The 22,769-nt window shown below is 54.1% G+C and overlaps 1 protein-coding gene across 3 annotated transcripts in view; it reads right to left on the reverse strand.

The window, feature by feature from the left end:
- The window catches only part of NPLOC4 (NPL4 homolog, ubiquitin recognition factor), a 61,209-nt gene that overhangs the window by 3,077 nt on the left and 35,363 nt on the right, over nt 1-22,769 (reverse strand). For all 3 annotated transcript variants that reach the window (XM_030294930.1, XM_030294928.1, XM_030294929.1), the window contains 4 exons: nt 7,341-7,412; nt 4,037-4,132; nt 2,887-3,003; nt 1,243-1,345 (listed from right to left, as the gene is read on the reverse strand). In XM_030294930.1, the coding sequence (XP_030150790.1) occupies nt 1,243-1,345; nt 2,887-3,003; nt 4,037-4,132; nt 7,341-7,412 (388 nt within the window). The remainder of the gene's footprint in view (nt 1-1,242; nt 1,346-2,886; nt 3,004-4,036; nt 4,133-7,340; nt 7,413-22,769) is intronic.

A 22,769-nucleotide genomic window follows, 5' to 3' on the forward strand; every position in this document is an offset into this window, starting at 1 on the left:
TATTAGTTTGGGTGCCCAACACGGTGACTCGACAGTCCTGTACGTTACCCAGTGCTCCCCCCACGTTATCACAACATCCCTGACTGTTCCCCGTGCTGTGCTGGTCAACCCCGTGCCCAGTCTCTCTGGGCATTCCTGGGCTGACGCTGAGGGCCCCGGAATATTCAAGCTGTTGCCATCCGCATTCCCGTGTGAAGGATTCAAACGGAACGGTGCCGGCGTGGGGGCCACGGGTACCAGAGACTTGCACCAGGGGCTGAGCGCCGCTGGCTGGCACCAGACCGCCGTTCTCCCGAGGACACGAGGCTGCAGGCCTACGTTTTCGGGAATTTGGTGGGGAGACCTTGTCCTCTGCCTCAGAATACGCGAGCAGTGTTTCAGAACGCAGGGCAAGAGTAAAGGCACGTGGAGCCGGCCGCGTCACTGGTCCGTCAGAATCGTATAGGAAAAAACCTGACGAGCAGCGCAGCACAACAAATACTAGGCCCTTCGGGCCCCCGATCCCCCGGGGACCTTAGCATCAAGAGAGAACAAGAACTCTCCATCTGGGTGCCCTCACAGCGGAGACTCCACTGGCTCTAAGATCTACCCACTGGACTGAGCAAACGCTACAGACGCCCCCCATGTGGATTTGCCAAGCCGTGTGAAGAGGGCATTCCAGAGCTTCTCAAAGCCACAGGGCAAAGGGCTGCGCCGCGGCCACCACTCTCAGTGCTCGGCCGGACGGGTCGGCCACAGCGTAGCACCTGCCCGGAAGGAACCACAGACGGAAGGCTCTTCCTGGGCAGCGTGCCGAGTCAGGTTCCGAGACACAGATCCCCACATTCTCTTCGGAACACTTTCCCTCCTTATCCATCGAGAAAGTTCGGAGGACCAGCAGAAAGAAGGGGAAAAAGAAAAGGCTGAGACCAAAGGTTTCTGGCCTTTCAGCACTTACGTGAATGTGAGGTTTCTGTTTATCTAAAATAAGGGCTTTCGAATTGCTCCTAAGACGCTGGACGCTTAGCAGATCCCCCATATACATGTGGGTGCGTGCACGGAACTGTATCCCAACGATCTGGGTGACCTTTACAGCACGCACGTTACAGCAACGAGAAGGGCCGTGCTCGTGTGATGGCCCATGACACCCGTCGGGGCGCACCGGGGGGTCCGGCTCCCAGGACATAAGCAGCTTTGCCTGGGCTCCAGCGCTAGGAGTAGGAGAGCAGGACCCTCGGGACTGAGGAAAGGGAGGACACTTACTGCAGAGCTGCTCGATGGTGGCCCACTGTTCAGATTTCTTCCACGTCTGCGCGAGCTCCTCATTTCTGGTCCTCACAGCCTCCAGCAACAAGCTGATGCTGTCCTGCAAGAACCCAAAACCGAAGGCTCCAACTGGCTTTGCCTATGGTGGGCACACTCCGCTTAATAAGCTGCTTCTTATGAACCGTGTGTTGGGAAACATCAAGACACTCTTCAAAGGGAATGTAAAAAACCTCACGGGCCGTCACCATGAAACATAATACCACACACCTAGGTCTATACGTCTACATGCTGAATTTTAGTGCTAAAATTTAAGTTCTTCCCAAATAGCCCTAACGTGCTGCTCTCTGTCCTAAGCCAACCAGCGCTCTCAGCCACTGGACACTGAAGCTCACATTCCTTTCCCTGAGGGCCCAGATGCACAGAGAGGCGCCTGTGGTCGTGGGGTCCACCCTCCACCCTCACGCTTCTCCCTGGAGGCTCTCTACCTTCTCAACCAAGTCTGTAAAAATGCTCTCTAGATCCCAGGCCTCCAGGGTCAACGTGCAGAGAATTAAAATAGTTTATACGTTGAGAATCTCTAAGAAAGCTTTAGGGGCTCTCAGGAGCTCCCCGGAAAATGTTTTCCAGCAGGTGACCGCCAAACAGTACGTGTTTACTGGCGAGGAGGCCGTGGTGTGAAGAGCCCAGGCTTTCGTCACCTGTCCAACCGGACTGGCAGTGGCTACACTTGGGGCCGGGGGGCCACTCTCTGGGTTTAACAAGGCAGGCAAAGAAAGCCAGTGGGGAGTCTCGGGGTGCCTGATATCAAATACCAGAAGTGGGCAGTTCGGGGACAAAATACAGACACCAGATAAACCCAGCAGGACCCAAGAACGGCTATAGGCCCCCTGACATAGGAGAACAGTGGGGAGGGAGGGGCATCTCCTCTCCTCTCTGTCACCTGCAGGGAATGTGTTGAGTCAGTGGCTCAGAAAGAACTCGTCCCCCTCTCTCTGGTGTTTCCTTGGTCTCCGACAGAAAGAAGGCACAAAATAAGTAGGGGCCTCCTGGCTGGACCCACTGACCACCGCCTACCGCCCCCTACCCCCGCAATGCTCAGATGGCAGCCAGTGTCGGTGACAGACGCCCTCTTCTCCCTGACGGCATGCCTTAAAAATGCCAACTATGCAGCTGTGCACTCAGGGTCTGGACGCTGGCCAACCTTCTGGGCCTAGGCGATAAAACCAAAGCTGATTCAGGAGGAGGCGAGAGACCAGTAAGAAGCAGACGCTAGGATTCCAAAACCGTTAGGACAGAAATTCCGTAAATGGTTGATCTCTAAAGCTCCACGCTAGAGGACACGGAGCTCACTATTGTCTGCCTCCCACGGGATTATAACAAACGAAGCTGTCCTCCATCACGGGGGGCAGACACTTAAAACAAGTGGTTTCAGTGCAAATGCTTCGTGTCAAAAATCCATCATTCTACCGGGAAGCCCCTTGTGAAAAGCCACCGCCCGCAGGACGTAAGGGGGACTGCGACCCGGCTTCCCAGCCACGCTCTGGCTTGAGAGGAAAAGCAGCGTCTCTTTATAGCCAATCCTGCCCGAGGACCACAAAGCCAGGCGCTCGGCGGGCGCGCACACACAGGCCGGGCCCGTACCTGCAGAGGCATGACTTCATTGGTGACCAGAAAGAGCAGGAGATGGAAATCCGAGATGGTGTCCAGGAACACGGAGGAAGTATTCTGGGACAGGTAGGTGGCCAGACTGTGGAAGTCCTAGAGTGGTGAGGCAGAAGGACGCAGTGAACGGGACTGCCCAGACAGCTGTCCGTCTCCGCCTGGGCCACGGCCGAATGCAGGGTGCGGACACACACCTCTCCCATCTCGTTCTACAGCCACCGACGGGGACCCAGGCATAGGGACGCACGTGGCCGCGGCACAGGCCGTGGCCCTCGGCACACGTGACGCATCGAGGGACGTGCAAGGGAGCACGTTTATAAAGCTGACCCAGCTGGGAGACGCGTTCAAAAAAAGGCACGTCCAAGTGGAGTGGGCTGCGGGAAGGGCCCACTTCGGGGCGAGACGACTGGTCTGTGCTCCCTGTGCAGCCGCGCTGTTGACTGGGGCAGCGTGACTGCAACGAGGAGTAACTATGTGTGCGAGCTGGGGGGATTATGAGACGCTGCGCCTTCGGCAAAACTCAAAACAGTTCAAGAGAGCCACCCGGTAAGTGGCCCTGCACCGCTACAAGCGGCCCGGGTCCCCGCACAGACAGATGCACCTAGGAACACACGTGTCCTGGACCATCCGTGTGGCAGCACGAGGCAGCTTCAGCAATTCTGCACGGCCTCCGCTGTGCCTCAGAGGAGGGGCCACCGCGCAGGACGTGGCGGGAAGCCCAGGCGGCCGGGCTGCCCGAGGCCCACGCGGCAGGATGACAGAGCAGAGAGAGACATCTCCACAAAGACGGGACGCTGGTCAACAAACAAATGACACAAAGGTTGTTGGGAGAGGACACAAGTGATGAATAGATCTGGGGAAAAAAAGAAGTCAGCCGACCACGGCTCTTCCGGCAGATCCACAGGCCTGGGGCCTCCGAGGATTTGCCTCTGTGGGGATTCGTCAACCCCACTCCAGAGAGGGTGTCACGGTGACCAACAGTGTCTCGAAAAAAGTCCCAGCTTGTGGTTTTGCCCTAAGAATCAATCGGGAGAGTGTCAAAGCCTGGTACTTTCTGGGAAAACGACACTGACACCAGATAAACAAGCGGCAGTTACTTTAAATTATGTTTGTAAAGAAAAGAGCTTACCTGTGTCTCACCCAACACGTCCCGGTTCTCAATAGGAAACGGATTTTGCGAAATAGAAAAAGTATAAACTGGATCCTTGGGGAAAGTTGTTGTGATCTAATGAACAAAAACACAAAGCCACGATCACTCGTGTGCCAGCGGGTGAGGGCGGCCCTCAGGTGCCACAAGCAGCGCCGATCACGACGCCCTCCCCGAGCTCCGAGTCCCTCACGGCCGCGGAGGCCCGACCGACTGTTCCACGCTGGACGCAGCGGTTACCCGCGAACGACACGCCTCAGTGAAACAGCCCCTGATGCTCAGGACTCTGGGAAGCAAACCGAAGAATCGTTTTTGACGATTTCTAGGATCATGCCATTTGTGGCCGGTTTCTGTAAGCCGACGATAAGCCAGAGGGTGCGCCGTGGGAGCACAACGGACGAGGCTGGGAGAACTCTCGGGGGCAGCCCGCGACGGTCTGAGAGGCGCAGTGACCTCCAGAGAGCCCGCGGCACCACTGCAGGGGGTCAGGACACGTCCAGGCCGCAAGGGAGCCGCTGCTCAGCCCTGAGGCGCGGCGCACGGCGATCCCGCTCCCCTCAGACGGGCTGGAGTCAAGAATGTGTGTCCAGGGGGGAACCTAAACTCTTCATTTGGCTCAGACATGCTTTCCTAACAACAGAGAGCATTTTAAATCCAGCACACAATCGACAGAAACTACAGGACAGTGGTAAATGTGCAACAATCGATACAAATAGTTTTCACTCCTCTGGGCAGATGCTCCCCCGCCCCAAAGTGCCACATTGTGGCTGACGCAGCTTTTCCTCTGCAACGTGACACCAGCGGCAGCGGATTACACCTCGTCCAGATTCAGAGCAGCTATTCTGGTTCCTTCGGGACTATTCCTCGAGGAGGGAAGTGTTGTTCTGGTCTGTTTTCTGCATCGGCGAAGGCAGCGGGCTGTCTGGGGCTGGCCCGGGATGTGCTGTGACTGTGCCAGCAGGCTCAAGGACAAGCTGAGCCGGCAGCAGCATCTGAGACCAGAGCCCTGACGGTCTTGAAGATTTTATTTTACTTTTTAAAACAATTTTTTAAAGTTTATGAATTTATTTTAGGAAAGAAAGAGCGTGAGCCAGCAGGGGAGGGGCAGAGAAAGGAGAGAGAGAGAGACGGAGAGAGAGAAAGAGAGTGAGTGAGTCCCAAGCAGGCTCCACTCCTCGTTGTGGGGTTCCATCTCATGACCATGCAACTGTGACGTGAGCCAAAATCCAGAGTCAGATGCTCAACCGAGTGAGCCGCCCAGGCACCCCAACTGAACAATTTGTTGATTTTTACTTCTATTTTTGTTTATTTTTAAATGTTTATTTTTGAGAGAGAGAGGACGTGCATGAAAGCAGGTGAGGGGCACAGAGAGAGGGGGACGAGGGATCTGAAGTCAGCTCTGCACTGACAGCAGCGAGCCCGACGCGGGGCTCGAACTGACGAACCTCGACATCATGACCTAAACCGAAGTTGGATGCTTAACCGACTGAGCCACCCAGGCGCCCCATTTAAAGATGTTACTTTTACGTAATTTCAGCGCCCAATGTGAGGCTTAAACTCACAACCCTAAGGTTGAGAGCCACACACTCTACCGACTGAGCCAGGCTGGCACCCAGCCCACTCATCTTTTACTGACGAGAGCGTGCAGCCGTGTGGACTCCAGCCCCGGGGCCACGTACTGGCTGTGTGGCCTGTGAGCTGCGGACAGATCCTAGGCCTCACTCTGTCCCTCTGCAAGACAAAGACAGCCCCGAGTGCCCACAGTCACCAAGGTTCAGACACGCAAGCCTGCATTATTAGTCTCAGCCTCTGTCCTTGCTGCAGAGACCAAGGTCTGCGGACTGTGCAGTGCTCTCCCTTCGGGAGGCAGAGACAGTGGTGGCCCAGCACAACAGGGCACCTGCCAGGCCACGGATGTGGAATTAAGAGATGTCTGTGCTGGACTTGTAACCTCCCCTTAGAGCACGGCCGAACCAAAGTGCCCCAGGCGGTCTGTGAATATCTCAGACACCGGAGAGGGGGCGCGGTGAGCCCAGCACCTCGTCTCCTGTTTCAGTGCCCCCCACCCAGCCAGCTTCAGGTCATCTGGCCAATGCCCGGCCGCCTCCACGGCACATCCACGGCATTCCGGGTAGCGAGGCCCATCCCTCCTCTCGCGTGACATTAGTGGCCCGGTCACGAGGTTTGAGGACATCAGACAAGCCTGGTCGGGCGTGGGGCTGGAGATGGCCGTCTGGTCTGGACACCTGCTCTCGAGGGACTGTTCCAGCCTCCCTCCACAAGAACAGAGAGCTCAGGTGTCTCGGGGCGCAATGTTCCCTTACAACCAAGCTCACTGACACAGCACACTAAGCAAGAACTCGGTTCTTTTCTAAAAGGAAAGGGGTGGGGAGGCCACGGGGAGGGGAGACCTCAGAAAGCTGGCTTTAAATCATGCCGACCCCTCCTAAGTGTATGTTCCATCAATCTGTTTTCATCTTAATTACACCCTAGGTAGTCTAACAAACAGATGCCTTTACGGCCTAGGTAATAAATATGTTCTCGGGAGCTGTCAATTGGAATGGAGCACCGGTGGGCTTGGCTCACGGGGACCTGCTGCTCCAAATGCAATGATATTTTACAGCCTGAATCACATGCCCTTCCTGAGTCCAAACACGGCCAAAGAGATCCTGGCCGGAAGCAGTCAGGAAACGAGCCGCTGCCCATCCCCTTGGGACGGAGCTGGCTGCTACAGATGCCTCGGGCACTGGAGCCCTCTGTGGCGCTCTGGCCGGGGGCCACACCTCCCGCAAGGAGGGGAGCCTGGATGGTGGAGCCAGCTGCCTCCTTGGCTCCTGGAGCTCTGCCCAGGAGAGCACCCGCCGACTCACCCGAGGACAGTCACAGCCGTGTGCCCCCGGGACTGACTCAGGTGAGGTGGCCCACCGCGAGCCCGGCCTGGCAGCCGCACCGTCACCAGCACAGCACCGAGCACACCGAGCACAGAGCCACGCCGGGCTGGCTGGCTGATCTCCAGAGGCCGCCTGGCCAGGTCGCTGGTCTAGGGTTGCATTTTTGTCAGGGAGAGGTAAACCCTAAGTTGTTTTTAAGGAAGTAAAAAAACAAGCTAGAAGAAAACCCCCGTAAAGTCACCAGCTTTTCGGGGATGACAGGAGCTCAGGGATTCACACGCTTTCTGGGTGGCTGTCCCGGGCCAGGTAGAGGGGTGACTGTCCACGCCGCAGCCGCCACTGCACGCAGCCCCCACCCAGCAGCCCGGGGGGGGGGGTGGACGACGCACACTTACGTCTATGATCAGATACTCCACGGGAAGGGGCCGGGCCAGCTGGGTGATCTCATTGCCAAACTTGTCTATGTCCTGAAACGGGAAACAAAAGCGAGAGGTGTGAGCAAGGGTTTGCTGACCAGTGACACGGCTGGCCTCTCACAGGCTTGTCTTACCTGGTCAATGGCCACAATTCTTGTGGAGTATGTAAAAAGGAGAGGAAGATGTGCATGTTTTTGTCCCGCATCTGCCTCTGTTATGATGGCCACAACATGAAGGAGCAGCCGTGTTCTTGGTTAACAGGGTGTCTCCACTGGGAGAGCGTTTTCCAGCACGCCACCCCCCCCCCCCCCCCCCCCCACACACACACCAGGCCCGGCACTCACTGCCCCTTGCAGGACACATGGCCCGGGCCCCTGCCCGCAGGCCCCACCTGCACCTCTCTGTCCCACACAAGCGCTCCCCAACCTCGGGACTGAGTGCTAGCTCCTAACGACCCCCCTCACACCCTCCTTTGAAATCCCCACTTCATCCTGTACATTAATAAAATAAATACGTACGCAAATGAGCACACATACACACAAATATGCAGCCATGGAAAACCCCCGCCACCAATCTGTCAGAGTCTAAACTTGTTCTGCTTTGTCAGATGCACAGAACATAAAGTTTAATTATGGGGAAAAACGGCCAGCATATGTTCATTAATCATAAAATGACAATTATATCTGATTTATGTCAAACATGCTGAGTTCAAACAGAGCTCTAGAAATAAATTCATAAGAACCAACACTTTTCATTAAAGATTCTGTGAGAGGGGATCATATTTTCTATCTAAATCATCACTTAACATCATATAAATCATTCTCTGAGTCATATATAAATTATATATCCATAACTTCCAATTATGAGGCCTTACATAAAAGTTTACACTTATTAAAGCTCTCAAACCTGAAGGGAAGCCAAGCAGGTCCCCTGGAGGGGCTCCCCCTGCAGGATGACGCAGGGCCACCCCGGCACACGGGCACCTTCCCGGGGACGTCAGAGGTGTGCACCTTCTCTCCAGACAACCCACGTCGGTGGTTCCTAAGTCGAACCAGGCTTATCACCCTAATGGCAAGACCAGGGATCCCATTTGGCCCAGATCCTGTTTTTTAGAAATTAAAATTTCTCATCTGCAATACGTCTCAGTTTATCTAGGCTTTCCCTCCCTTCCTTCCAGTCACGATGTAAGAGAGCTGCCCGCCAGCACCTGCCCCTCGGCTCTCCCAGAAAATGGTCCAAACAGCTTGAACCAGCTAGCTTTCCAGGGAGCATTAGCACCCGTCAAAGGACACAATCCCAAAAACAACACACCGCTTTGTCTGTCTGCCTTCCTTTGAAGTCGGAGTGACTTCCTACTGAATTCGGGGAAGAGTCACTTCTCCTGCCACGTGCCAGGTGGCTACCCTGGGCTCGTCTGTGCAGCAGTCAGGTTGGGCCCAGCTTTCCGTGGCCCTGCCGGCTTCACAGGGGCAGCTGGAGACAGGAGACTGCTGAGCGGGTCCTGGGGCCCCAGAGGCGGTGGTTTCTCGACGGAGGAGATATGGTAGGAGGTGGGAATCAAACCCAATCAAACTAAATCACCATTTCCAAAAATACGCGCTTGCCCCTACAAGAAAGAACCTGCAACAACTCATCCATAATTAGCCCATCTGGAATTCATCTTCAAATCTAATTAAGCTCTAATATGCAGAAACATTCCTCCAGCACCTGTTCGCTTTAATCTCCCCCTCTAGGGATTTTTCTTGTTAAATGCCCCTCTCTCCTTTTTCTGTGTCGTGCTATTCTCTTTCAAATTTAACTACCCAACTGTACCTTTCTGCTCCCCAAGAAAATAAAGGTGTTGCATCCCCCTCTGTTCCCCGGGGCTGGGGGAAAACAGGTAACTTCTCTCTCTCCCACATGCCTCCCTGCTGATGTCTTTGCCAGCCAGCCCCCAGTCCTCTACCGCATCTCAAAAGCAATTACTTTTTATGGGCGTCAGCAGATGTCGGACTGAGGGAGGAGGGCCTCTCAATTCCCGGGTCAGCAGTCGACAAAGCGTCAGCGGTTCCTCGTCCGAGGGGAGCGAGCCTCCGGGAGAGGCAGGGGCCGAGGTCCCCAGCACCCCCCCCACCGGCAACGACCATGAGCATAGACCGCAGCACCGTAGTTGTGACATCACAGAAGAGTCCGGGGATCTCTGTCTTTGTGCCAGGCAAAGGGCAAACTCCACTGACCGGGTGGCACCATCTTGCTTTGGAAAAGGCGAATGAAATCCTTGATGTATTGCTTTTCTCTTTATTTTATTTTTTAAAGTTTATTTGGTTTTGAGAGACAGAGGAAGAGCACGAACAGGAGAGGGACATAGAGAGAGGGAGAGAGAATCCCAGGCAGACTCCGTGCTGTCAGCGCACAGCCTGATGTGGGACCCGAACGCACGAACCAAGAGATCATGACCTGAGCCGAAATCAAGAGTCAGACCCTTAACGGGCTGAGCCACCCAGGTGCCCCTTTTTTTTAAGTTTACTCCTATTTTGCTTTTCTCTTTAAAGAACTGGCAAGATCTCAGAACAAACTTTCTCCAATAATCACCGTCTAGGAAACGGTCTCGCTGATAACCACCTGCAGACTGTCTTGTCAGATGCAGACACAACCAGTCGCCGGCATATATTAGGCGCTGGTAGCCTACAGTCCAGGCTAGATACCGCGTGCACACGACCCCTGGGTCCCCAGCGCATGATGAGGACACAAAGGGCTACCAAGGTGAGTTAACCTGCCCAAGATCTAACGGCTAGGAGGGGTGGAGGGGGCCAGAGACCCGGTCCATCCATAGCAGAATTCATCTCTGCATCAGAACTTGGCGATCTCCGCTCAACAACGCGATGGCGCCGTGAGGTCACGCACTCCAACCCTACTCCTCCCCTCGTGGGGACCTTGTGGCCACAGACCCTGGTCCTGACAGCAGATTCGAATGAAAGCCTAGCTTGGAGATTCCAGGTACCACAAAATCCTTCTTCTGAGACTGGACATTATGCTAGTATGTTGTTCAGAATCTCTTCTCTTTTTGGCAATTTCTTGATTAATTGCTAAGTTTTCCTAAATAACGTTGGTAGCAAACGTAATCTCTTGTAACTAAAACATTTTGGGAGGGTGCCTGGGTGGCTGAGTCGGTTGGACGTCTGACTCTGGCTAAAGTCATGATCTCACAGTTCGTGGGTTCGAGCCTTGTGTCGGGCTCCGTGCTGACAGCTCAGAGCCTGGAGCCTGCTTCAGGTTCTGTGTCTCCATCTCTCTCTGCCCCTTCCCCATTCGTGCTCACTCTCTCAAAAAATAAACAAACATTAAAAAAAAAAAACCACCATTTGTTTAAAAAAGCTAAATGAGGGGCATCTGGGGGGCTCGGGTGGTTAAGCATCTGATTCCTGATCTCTGCTCAGGTCATGATCTCATGGTTCATGAAATCGAGCCCTGAGTCAGGCTCTGCACCGACAGCACGGAACCTGCTTGGGATTCTCTCCCTCCCTCCCTCCCTCCCTCTCTCTCTCTCTCTCTCTCTCTCTCTCAATAAATAAACAAACAAACAGCTGAATGAGTGAAGGGTCCCACCCTGACAAACATGTGATGTATAAGAGAACTGCAATAAATAAACCAAAAAATAACGGATAAATGGATCACGGACCTCAATGTAAAATTAAACGATAAAAACACCAAGAGAAAACATAAGTAAGTACGTAGTTTTGGGATAAAATTATTTCCCAAATACAATGAAATGGGCAGAAATTATAACGAAAAAGATTCTTTGAACAGAAACGATTACAGCTTCTCTGTATGACAACTATAAAGAAAACGGCACCCTGGCATGTGTGTGCAGCACATGATGGGTTAATCACAAAGACCGGCCGACCGAATGCAGAAAGCACAAGGCAATTCCCCAAGGAAACAGAAGACACCCTCTCAGGATGAAGGGGTGCAGCGCGGGGTCCCGACAGCACAGCCCCGCGGGCTCAGACAGAGCCACCTTCTCGGAGATTTGGGAGAATGCATAAAACCCCGAAACACACTTATCCTTTGACAAATGACGCCGGCGCAGAGCACGTGGCAGGAGTGAGGCAGGGCTGGCCCAGAGAGCACTCCTGGGTAAGCGCCAGGCACTGGGACGGCCCCCGAACGGTGGCGGAGACAGAAAGGGGCTCCACGGGCCTCGAGAGCCCCCACGGCAGCTCCCTGCAGGAGAGCTGCCCCCTCTCTGCCTCCCTGTCCCCTCTCCCCCTTCCAGGGCCTCCAGAGCGGAGGACACCAAAGATGGCTGGCTTGGCTTCCTTGCGGTCCGGCCACGCCAGACCTCAAACACACAGCCCCGGCCGTGCTCACGATGCTACTCGCCGAAGTTCATGGCTCCAGTGCCTTCCCACCCACCCAACCAGAGGCCTGGCTCCAGCCCGGGTCCCTTCCTGCTAGGACGGCAGAGCCCCGGGCCCTGGCACCCAGTCTCCACACCCAAAGGCCACAGCCAGTGGACGCACGTCCCCTGCATGACGGCGCCAGCCTCATCGGGCTCCCCAGCCCTGTGCCCACAATGACCTTCTACAACAGTGAGCTCCCTCCCCTCCTAGTGCGCCTCCTCGCGGATTTCAGGCCCACCTCACATCTCCCCCCTGCTGCCCTCTCCCAGCTCGGCGGCCAGCATGTGGTGCTCGTGTTGCCTGCCGCAAAATCCACCCGCCTCCACATCCCCTCCGGCGGGCACGTCCCAGAGCCACCTTCCACCTCTGCCCGTGTCTTCCCGCCACCCGCGTCACCATCTCCAGCGCACTCCACCTACCGCAGAGCCACGGCCCCCAGACGCATCGGGCCCTGAGGACGTGTGGCCCCTGGACGAGGCCCTCCCCACCTGGCTAACTCTCACACTCTTCAGTTCTGGAGCGCCCTGCCACGCCACACCGGGACACCCCCACGGTCGCCCCACGGGCCGCCTGGGAGGAGGGCACCGGTGCGACTCGCCCACCGCTGTCGTCCGGGGACCCAGGTGTGACACCTGGCAGGGGGTCTAGGTCTGGCCTGAGTGAAGACGCTGCAGACCCTGGCGATGCCGTCCGAGGCTCTCCTGCCCCCACGCGTGCACAGTGGGTGCTGGAAGCACAGGTGAAGGCTGGTGCCGGGCGCCTACTGCCCCGTCATCTAGAATTTCGGATTTCCCGGAAGCACACGTCCGATTTTGTATTAGTAAAGTCCCTGTACGTTAAGTGAGACACAGACCTGTGCCCCTGGAGCACATGCGCCTTGGAGCTGCAGCACCCCCGTCCGACGGCACCCCCTCGGGGCTCCCGCTGCCTAGATGCTCGCTGGCGAGCTTCCACCTACTACTTGTGGCCTTGCTCTCGGCCGAAGCCTGGCTTCCCGTGTGCAAACTGGTCCCCCGAGACTCCCAGTCCCAGCCCTCCAGCAGCGGCCCGCCGGCCCGGGAGCTCGGGGCCCCCGTCCACCCCCAGCCGGGACCGTCCTGTCTCTGAAAACCCCGGAGCCCAGGGCCGCCACACATTCTCTACCGTGCTGCGCTGCCTCAAGGACGCCACTCGCGGTCTCCTCTGTTCCCTGCCCGTCACCTCTTCCCACAGGACACACACGCGGGGTATTTCTTCGACGTTCACGGAACCCTGAACGAGCAAGTGTCTTGGCCCCGCTTCCCACCGCAGCACCGGCCACTGCTCCGCCTGCCTTCCCAGCAGACCTGGCTCCTCCCTGGTCTCTTCTTTAAACCGTGCTAACCAGCCCCGCGTTCCCCACGCTAGTGCGCCAGGCCCCGACGGCCACGTGGTGCCAACGGCGCCCCCATTCTGGACCTACGGGCGCCTCCTGACAAGGAAGCTCTGCCTGGCTTCCAGGTGTGCCCTTGTGCCCCGAGGGTGCACGGCAGCCCCGCGTGTCCGTGCTGGGGGCCCAGGCCTCAGCTGGCCCTGGAGGCTCGTCTTCACCTCATCCGGGCAACAGCCCCGAACACCATCCAAACACCAACACCACGCCTGCAAATCCACCCCCAGGGAACCCCCAGGGAACGCAGCACTCTCCCAAGCCTCACCCTCACCTACCCGTGGCCGGGGTGACGATGGGGGCACCGGCACCGGCGTCCTGTCCAGAGCTGCACCAACGTGCACCAGCACCCCTAGCGGCATCCAGGAGCAACGGAAGCAGATGTCAGTTGTTAAATACATTGATTCAGCCACATATTCAATAACGTGCTCCCTTATCATTATGAGCCCCATTTAAAAACCTGATGGGGCGCCTGGGGGGCTCAGTTGGTTAAGCATCTGACTCTTGATTTCGGCTCAGGTCAGCATTTCAGGGTTCGTGGGATCGAGCCCTGTGTTGGGCTCTGCACTGACAGCGTGGAGCTGGCTTGGGATTCTCTTCCTCTCTCTCCGCCTCCCCTGTGTGCGCAGGTGTGCTCTCAAAATAAATAAACTTAAAAAAATCTGCTCTAAAATAACGGAAATGAAAAGGAAACATGCTAGACACAAACAGTGGCTACCACTGATCACGCCTTCCCTGTGTCTTTTTGTAGGAATCAAGGGTGCGACCATGAACAAGTACAACTCTTGCATTAAATTATAAAAGAAACACACACGTAGCATCAACGCAGCACAGAAGACAGAAAAGACCAGTCCCCTCCACCGTGAACACCCCCCCGAAGATAACCCAGGTCAAGCAGTGACTCCTTCAGGAAAAGCACAGAAAACACGACGCCTTGGCCGTCCTGCGGGTCTCTTCACCTTCCTTCCTTCTCCGGTGTCTCGGTCTCAGGGTACCTCTTCCCAACCCCCAGCCATTCGTTGCAGGCTGCACAGTACGTGCCGGGACGTACAGATCGGAGCTGTGGACAAGCACCGCCCTCCCGAAGGACCCCCGAGCTCTCCAGCCCCGTCCTCCGTATAAATGCACACATCGATGTGTGCACAAACACCTACACATGTATCTTTACGCTGCACGTACAGGTACATGCTTAATTTTACATTATGAGTTTTATCCCAGATATTTTTTTTTTTTTTAAGAGAGTGAGAACAAGTGCAAGCAAGGGAAACAGGGGAGAGGGGAAGAAGGGGTGAGAGAACGTAAAGCGGGCTCCACACTCAGCACAGAGCCTGACGTGGGGTTCAATCCCACCACCTGAGCCAAAATCAAGAGTCAGACACTCAACTGACCGAGCCACTCAGGCGCCCCTATCCCAGATTTTTAAATAATTTTCAAGCACATGCCTTTAACAGCCACATACATAATATTTTATCCCAGAGACATATTTTAATTGAAGGCCCTGTTATTGAACTTGTAGAATTACTTCCCGTTTTTGTTTACCACCTACAACAACACGATGAGTAGCCTCAGACAGGCATCGGTGTGTGTCCCATCTGTAAGCCTGCAGGCCACAGCCCACAGCCTACAGCCCACGGCCCACAGGAGTTACTTCAATGCTTGCCTGTGGAGGTCTCTTTGCTCAAACTGGTATTTTCCTAAAACATGTGAGAAATGAGTGTCTCAAACCCCGTAAGTCTGTAACAAATTGTGGGAAGCACTGCTAGCCTGCTCTCACCGACAGGCGAGTGAGCAATCCAGGGAAACCACAGCAGGATTAAAGAAACAACATAGGCTCCGGGACAAAAGGGAGCTCGCTTCTTAAGTGCAAGAAACTTACAAGACATGCAAGCAAAAAGCAAATCTCCAAATAAAGAGCATTACCAGAAAGACAGACTCACAGTTAATGATAAAATCCTGAAAGCACTTATTTCATGGTCGCAAACAAGATAATAGTACTGGTCCCTGGACACTGTTCTGGAAGCCCTACCAGCATGAGGAGCCGAAATGAATGGGAAAGGGGAGACAACTGCCATTTCTGGACAATATGCTCATCTGTGCAGAAAACCCACAAGAATATGTATATAAATTAGAGGAACTTACTACCCAAAGCAATCTACATATTCAATGCAATTCCTGTCAAAATAACACCAGCATTCTTCACAAAGCTAGAACAAGCAATCCTAAAATTTGTATGGAACCAGAAAAGACCCTGAATAGCTAAAACAATCTTGAAAAAGAAAACCGAAGCTGGAGGCATTACACTCCCAGACTTCAAGCTATACTACAAAGCTGTAATCCTCAAGACAGCATGGTACTGGCACAAAAACAGACACTCAGATCAATGGAACAGAATAGAAAAACCAGAAATGGACCCACAAACGTATGGCCAACTCATCTTTGACAAAGCAGGAAAGAATATCCAATGGAATAAAGACAGTCTCTTCAGCAAGTGGTGCTGGGAAAACTGGACAGTGACACGCAGAAGAATGAACCTGGACGACTTTCTTATACCAGACACAAAAAGAAACTCAAAATGGATGAAAGACCTAAACATAAGACAGGAAGCATCAAAATCCTAGAGGAGAAAACAGGCAAAAACCTCTTTGACCTTGTCCATGGCAACTTCTTAACTCAACACGTCTCTGGAGGCAAGGGAAATGAGCAAATATGAACTACTGGGACCTCATCGGAATAAAAAGCTTCTGCACAGAGAAGGAAACAATCAGCAAAACTAAAAGGCAACTGATGGAATGGGAGGAGATGTTTGCAAATGACGTATCAGATAAAGGGTTAGTATCCAAAATCTATAAAGAACTTATCAAACTCAACACCCAAAAACCAAATAATCCAGTGAAGAAATGGGCAAAAGACATTAACAGACATTCTCTAAAGAAGATATCCAGATGGCGAACAGACACACGAAAACTTGCTCAACATCACTCATCATCAGGGAAATACAAATCAAAACCACAATGAGATACCACCTTGCAGAATACCACCAGAATAGCGAACGCTAACAACTCAGGCAACAACAGATGTTGGTGAGGGTGCGGAGAGAGAGGATCTCTTTTGCACTGCTGGTGGGATTGCAAACTGGTGCAGCCAGTCTGGAAAACAGTATGGAGGTTCCTCAAAAAACTAAAAATAGAACTACCCTATGACCCAGCAATTGCACTACTAGACATTTATCCACGGGATACAGGTGTGCTGTTTCAAAGGGGCACACGCACCCCAATGTTTATAGCAGCACTACTGACAACAGCCAAAGTATGGAAACAGCCCAAATGTCCATCGATGGATGAATGGATAAAGATGTGGAATATATATACAATGGAGTATTACTCAGCGATCAAAAATCTTGCCATTTGCAACTACATGGATGGGACTGGAGGGTATCATGCTAAGTAAAATTAGTCAGAGACAGACAAATATCATATGACCTCACTCATATGAGGAGTTTAAGATACAAAACAGATGAACATTAAGGGAAGGGAAGCAAAAGTAATATAAAAACAGGGAGGAAGACAAAACATAAGAGACTCTCAAGTATAGAGAACAGAGGGTTGCTGGAGGGGTTGTGGGTGGGGGGATGGGCTAAATGGGTAAGGGGCATTAAGAAATCTACTCCTGAAATCATTGTTGCACCATATGCTAACTAACTTGGATGTAAATTAAACAATCAATAAATAAAAAATAAAATAAAATAAATTCAAGGAACTAATAACACACAGCAAAGCTGCCAAACACACATTTACCAATTTCAAACAGTTTGAAAACCTAATTTTTTTTTGGCCCAAATATAGGCTAATGTAATGCTAAAAATGTAATTTTATTTTACTTTATTTTTTTTTAATTTTTTTTAATGTTTATTTATTTTTGAGACAGAGAGAGACAGAGCATGAACGGGGGAGGGGCAGAGAGAGAGGGAGACACAGAATCTGAAACAGGCTCCAGGCTCTGAGCTGCCAGCACAGAGCCCGACGCGGGGCTCGAACTCACAAGCTATGAGATCGTGACCTGAGCCGAAGTCGGACGCTTAACCGACTGAGCCACCCAGGCGCCCCTAAAAATGTAATTTTAAAAAGACACAGGGGCACCTTGGGCGGCTCAGTCGATTAAGCATCCGACTTCGGCTCAGGTCATGATGTTGCAGACTGTGAGTTCAAGCCCCACGTCAGGCTCTGTGCTAACAGCTCAGAGCCTGGAGCCTGCTTCTGATTCTGTGTCTCCCTCTCTCTCTGCCCCTCCCCCATTCATGCTCTGTCTCTGTCTCAAAAATAAACAAACATTAAAAAAAAAAAAAAGTTAAAAAAAAAAGGTAAAAAGACACAGTGTAGGGGGAGGTGCCTGGGTGGCTCAGTAGGTTAAGCGTCCAACTTCGGCTCAGGTCATGTTCTCACGGTTCATGGGTTCAAGCCCGCATTGGGCTCTGTGCTGACAGCTCGGAGCCTGGTGCCTGCTTGGGATTCTGTGTCTCCCTCTCCCTCTGCTCCTCCCCAACTCCCACACACGCGCGCGCTCTCTCTCTCTCCCAAAAACAAAGTTAAAAAAAAAAAGTATCGGTTGACTAACTTAAAAAGTAATAATCCTCATATCTATTTGATGTTTCATTTCAAAAACTTTGAAAAGAAAAACAGATGGCAGTTTGATTCATCTGAAGTGACGTTTTCATTCATATTATGCACGTGAGGGCTTCCTGAGCATGTGCTGGGGTGGAGCCAGGGGCCCACGCTATCGCTAAAGGAGGCAGAGAGCCTGGGTGAGGGGCCTCGGATGGGAGACACTGAGCTCGTGAAAGAGGACACCGGATTCTGTCATCACCTGCAGACCCACAGCTTTCCTACAAAGGGTCAGATGAAGTCACTGTCCAGCTGTTCAGAATGGCAGCCAGCAGGACCTTAGGTCTCAAGTGCTAAAAATGAGTCAAAATACTGGTTTTGCATTACAAAACACTGCATCACAAATGCATCTAAGGTAGGAACTTTGGGGGTGGTAGGAACTTTGGTAGGAACTTTGGGGGTGGGGGCGGGGATAACTTAACTCTCACATGGGTTCCTGGCAGGGTGTGATTTGACGAGTGAAGTACCTGCTACAGAAACAGGACCTGAGGGCCAGGTCTGTGCTGTCAAGCCTCATGGTTTTGGTTTTTATTAAACACCATGAGGGAGTTGGGGCAGGGGGAGGGGTGGAGAAGCCCTAAACAAGGGACTAGGAACCACCCCCCTGGAAGACCGATGGGAGCACCCCTCCCCATTAGCTCCATTACTGCCCCAGACCTGAGAGGCGTCCGAGCGAGCCGCCACAGGAAAGCCTTACTCTCCCTCAACGGCACCAGTCTGGAAGGAGCAGGGGCGGCAAGAGCCATGGTCCTTCACTCGCAGGCATTTCCAGACACGCGGCCAACAAGGAAAGCGTGCCTGTCCCCTACGACACACGCCCTGCCGGTTGCCCAGCATGTCCAGCCGGGACCCCAGGTTTCTAGCCAGAACCCCGTGTATCCGGCCAGGACCCCATTTGTCCAGCCAGAACCCCAGAGTGCCGCCCCTGCAGTGGCAGCAGCCGTGTGGACTCAGGAGCAGAAAGAACGGAGCCAGGAGGTGCCGGGAGCCAGAGCACGGGCGAGTCGTCTGCCCCTCTGCCCTGTCCCTTCCCCATGCCCGGGAGCGCTCCCACCACCCAGTAACACGGACACACACGCACAGATGAAGCAATCCAGGGGGTGTTCAGCCTCTATTTCCTTCTGGTTGGTGAGGAAGTAAATTCTTTGTTACAAGTGGGGTTGTTTCCAGTTTCAAAAGTCCCTCTCCAGGTCAAGGCCCCGCCGCCCCCACCCGGGCCGCCTGGTGCGCTGATAAGACAGACCGAGGACCACACCCCACAGACACAGCTGGACCTAAAGACGTTATGGGAAGCGGTGAAGGACACATCACAACAGATCCCGCGTGTGCGATTCCATCAAGCAAACCCACACAGGAAGCAAAGGAACGACTACCAGGAGTCTCAGGACGGGAGGCTCGGGCTCTGTGGGTTTCTGTCTAGGGGACAAAGGTTCTAAATTAGGTGGTGGTGCTGGCCCCACGACCCTGTGAATATGCTACACACCAGCCAACCGTGCGCTTTCAATGGGTGGATCGGTGATTGTACTACATGTGAATTTCATCTGTCAAAAATGGTTTAAAAATTTAGACTTGAGGGGCACATGGGTGGCTCAGTCAGTTGAGCGTCCGACTTCGGCTCAGGTCAGGATCTCGCGGCCTGTGAGTTCGAGTCCCGCGTCAGGCTCTGTGCTGACAGCTGAGAGCCTGGAACCTGCTTCGGATTCTGTGTCTCCCTCTCTCTCTGCCCCTCCCCTGCTCGTGCTCGCTCTCGCTGTCTCTCTCTCAAAAGTAAATAAATGAACACTGAAAAATTAAAACAAAATTTAGACTTGGGCGCCTGGGTGGCTCAGTAGGTTGGGCGTCCGACTTTGGCTCAGCTCACGATCTGACGGTCCGGTCCGTGAGCTGGAGCCTCCCACCCGGCTTGCTGCTGACAGTAGGGAGCCCGCTTCAGATCCTCTGTCTCCCTCCCTCTCTGCCCCTCCCCCACTCAAGGGCACTCACCCTCTCGCTCTCTGCCTCAAAGATGAATAACCATTAAAAAAAGAATAAATCTTTGAAAACAAAAAAAAAAAAGAAAATCTCTCTCCACGTGGACACCTGCTCATTAAGAAAAGGATGTCAAAGGCGTCACAGAGCCTACAAGCACTGGAACGAGTTCCAGTTCCCCAAGTGCTGCCTCCAGGCCTCTCCCAGCAAATCACTCCAGAACACGCACTCCGGGCAGCGAAAACCTCCGGAAAGGGAATCCCCTCCAAAACTCTGTGCACAACGAGGACTCTGCACAGACAGCGAAGAGAGGGAAGCCCTTCCTCCAGGCTTCACGCAGGGCATCCGGCTCAGCAGGCAGCGCCCTTTATCCATTCTAGAACTCCACGTGCTAGGAGTGTCACAGGTCTCGAGTGTCCCCAGGGATGACAGGCTCCCGCGCGGGCAGCGTGCTGGCGCCCAGACTCTGCAGTCCCGGCAGCCCCCGCCCGTGCCCCTCCACCTGTGGTTGCGCGAGCCTCCCTGAGCCTCCTCTCTCCAACCAGAAAGGGGAGGGTGACAACCACAATCGGAACGAAACCTAACCCAGCGGCCGAAGTGGGGAGTAGAGGAGACGCTTGCAGCTCTCAGAAAGCCACGGCCCACGGGAAGCACAGTTCTCAGGTAGGAAAGGAGAGCCCCGAATCCCACCCCCTCTCAGATCCACGCCTTGGCACCCCGCCAGCTGCCGGGACCCAGAGACACCCACACAATGTGCCAAGCGGCCCCCATGAACAGCTTGAGAACACAGACCGTTAAAGCTGCACTCGAGAAGCTGTCAGAGAGCCGTGGGCACGCGGTGGCGAGGGGACAGGGGACTGAGCGGGGGGCCGTCCTCAAGGTGTCCAGCGCACACAGAGCCAGGGGTGTGCTGGGGAGGGCACGTGGCGGTGCCACAGCTACAGACTGGACACTGGAGGCCCCGGAGTGCACGCCCCCCCCGACCCGGTTCAGCCCTGAGACACACGGAGGCCGTGCACCTGGAGGGCAGGTCACAGCCCCCGTGCGATCTCGCAGAACAGCCGCCTCACTTCGTCTTACCGTGCTTTACAAATGCTGTGAGATTTTAGAAACCGGGGTTTGTGGCCGCCCTGCCGTCACACAAGTCCACCGGCGCCATGGCCCACGCCCTTTGTGCACTTCGTGTCTGTGTCCTGTTTGGTGCTTCTCGTTAGAACCACATTTGTCGTGGTGACCTGTGCCCAGTGATCTCTGCTGTCATGTAAACTCGTGCACGAGGGGGCGGTGGGGTCTGAGAGGACGGCCTGTGGCTCCGAAAGCTCTCCTGGGGGTGCACCGCTGTCAGACAGCGTCGCCTGCTACAGAGGAGCCATCGGCGAGGGAACGAGCCTGCAGCAAACTTCCCGGCTGTCGTCTGGCAACAATTTGCCACAGCCACCCGGGCTTTCGGCAGCCCCCACCCTAACCGGTTGGCAGCCCCCAGGTCAAGGCAAAAAGATTACGACCTGCCGAAAGCTCAGATGATGGTTAGCGTTTTTGGGTAATAAAATATGGGTTTTTTTTATATTTATTTATTTTTGAGAGAGAGAGAGAGAGAGAGGGCGCACACGTGAGCAGGGGAAGTGCAGAGAGAGGGGGGACAGAGGATCCCAACGGGCTCTGCGATGACAGCAGTGAGCCCGACGTGGGGCTCGGACTCACACACTGTGAGTTCATGACCTGAGCCAAAGTCAGATGTTCAGCCAACCGGGCCACCCAGATGCCCCAATGAAGTATTTTTCAATTAAAGTTTTAAAAGACGCTGTTTTTTAGACACGACGGCACGGCACGCTGAACAGACTGCAGTGTACCCAGAACTTCAGCACGCGCCGGGAAACCAAAACACGCGTTTGACTCGTGTCACGGCACCATCTGCTTGACTGCGGTGGCCTGGCACTGAACGTGTAAGACCTCCGAAGAGGGCTGCTCTGAGGGCAGGAGGGGCCTGGAGGCCGCACAGCGGGGCAGCGAACACGCGGACGCAGTGATGAGGGCCACAAGGCTCCCCCACTCCCGAGAGCATGAAGGGCTGGGATTTCAGCTCACTGGCAGCGGGCCGGGGCCGCACACAGAGAACCTGGCAGAGATGGGCTTTGCACCGGGCTGGGGTGACCACGTTTGAGACCCGGGGGTTTCAAACACACAGCCATTCTCCCAGTCAAGATAATACAAGTTTTGAAGCGTGTGGGGTGGAGTCTCCATGTGTTTACACTGCACGACGCAGCAACTCAAGCTGAAACCTGTTTCAGGAGGAGATTGAATCTCCCAGTCATTCGGGGCCGAGGGGACAAACACCCGGAGCAGGTGTCATCTTACAGAGCAGGAACTCTGGACTGCACTCTATGAAAAGGGAAGAACCCGCAGCGGACAGTCTTCCATAAATGTCAGTCAGACCTGACCCCTAAGTACCGCTCTGGTGCATCTGGGTGCTGCATCGTGGCCCTGCTGGACAGAGGGGGGGGGGTCGTCTCCAGGGAAAAACGTCCTCCGGGGTCTTCGGCTTTTTCATATGCGATGACCAGCACACGGCGGAAACTTACCAAACGTGTGAAAAGACAGACATTACACCAAAAAAAGACAACAGCTGCAAACCCACAGATGATACAAATGTTGGACACGAGGACCTTAAGACGCCATGATCACAACCCGTAATTCGGGGGGAAAAAAAAAATCAACCAATCAAAACTGATCCAGAAGTGACAGACAGATTTAACAGATCGGGACATCAAAATACTCATTATAACTGCATCCCACGCGTGCAGGCCGGTGGAGGCATGGGAAACACACACACACACACACACACACACACACACACACACACACACACACACCAGAGGAAACCGCAGCGATCACGCCCGGGACGGACGGTTTGCTAGATGAAGCCAGGACGAACAGGCTGCAAGAAACAGCAACGCAGACTCCTCAAAATGAGGCACAGAAAGAAAACAGACTGAAA

Source organism: Lynx canadensis, chromosome E1, assembly GCF_007474595.2.
Source record: "Lynx canadensis isolate LIC74 chromosome E1, mLynCan4.pri.v2, whole genome shotgun sequence".
NCBI lineage: Eukaryota > Metazoa > Chordata > Mammalia > Carnivora > Felidae > Lynx > Lynx canadensis.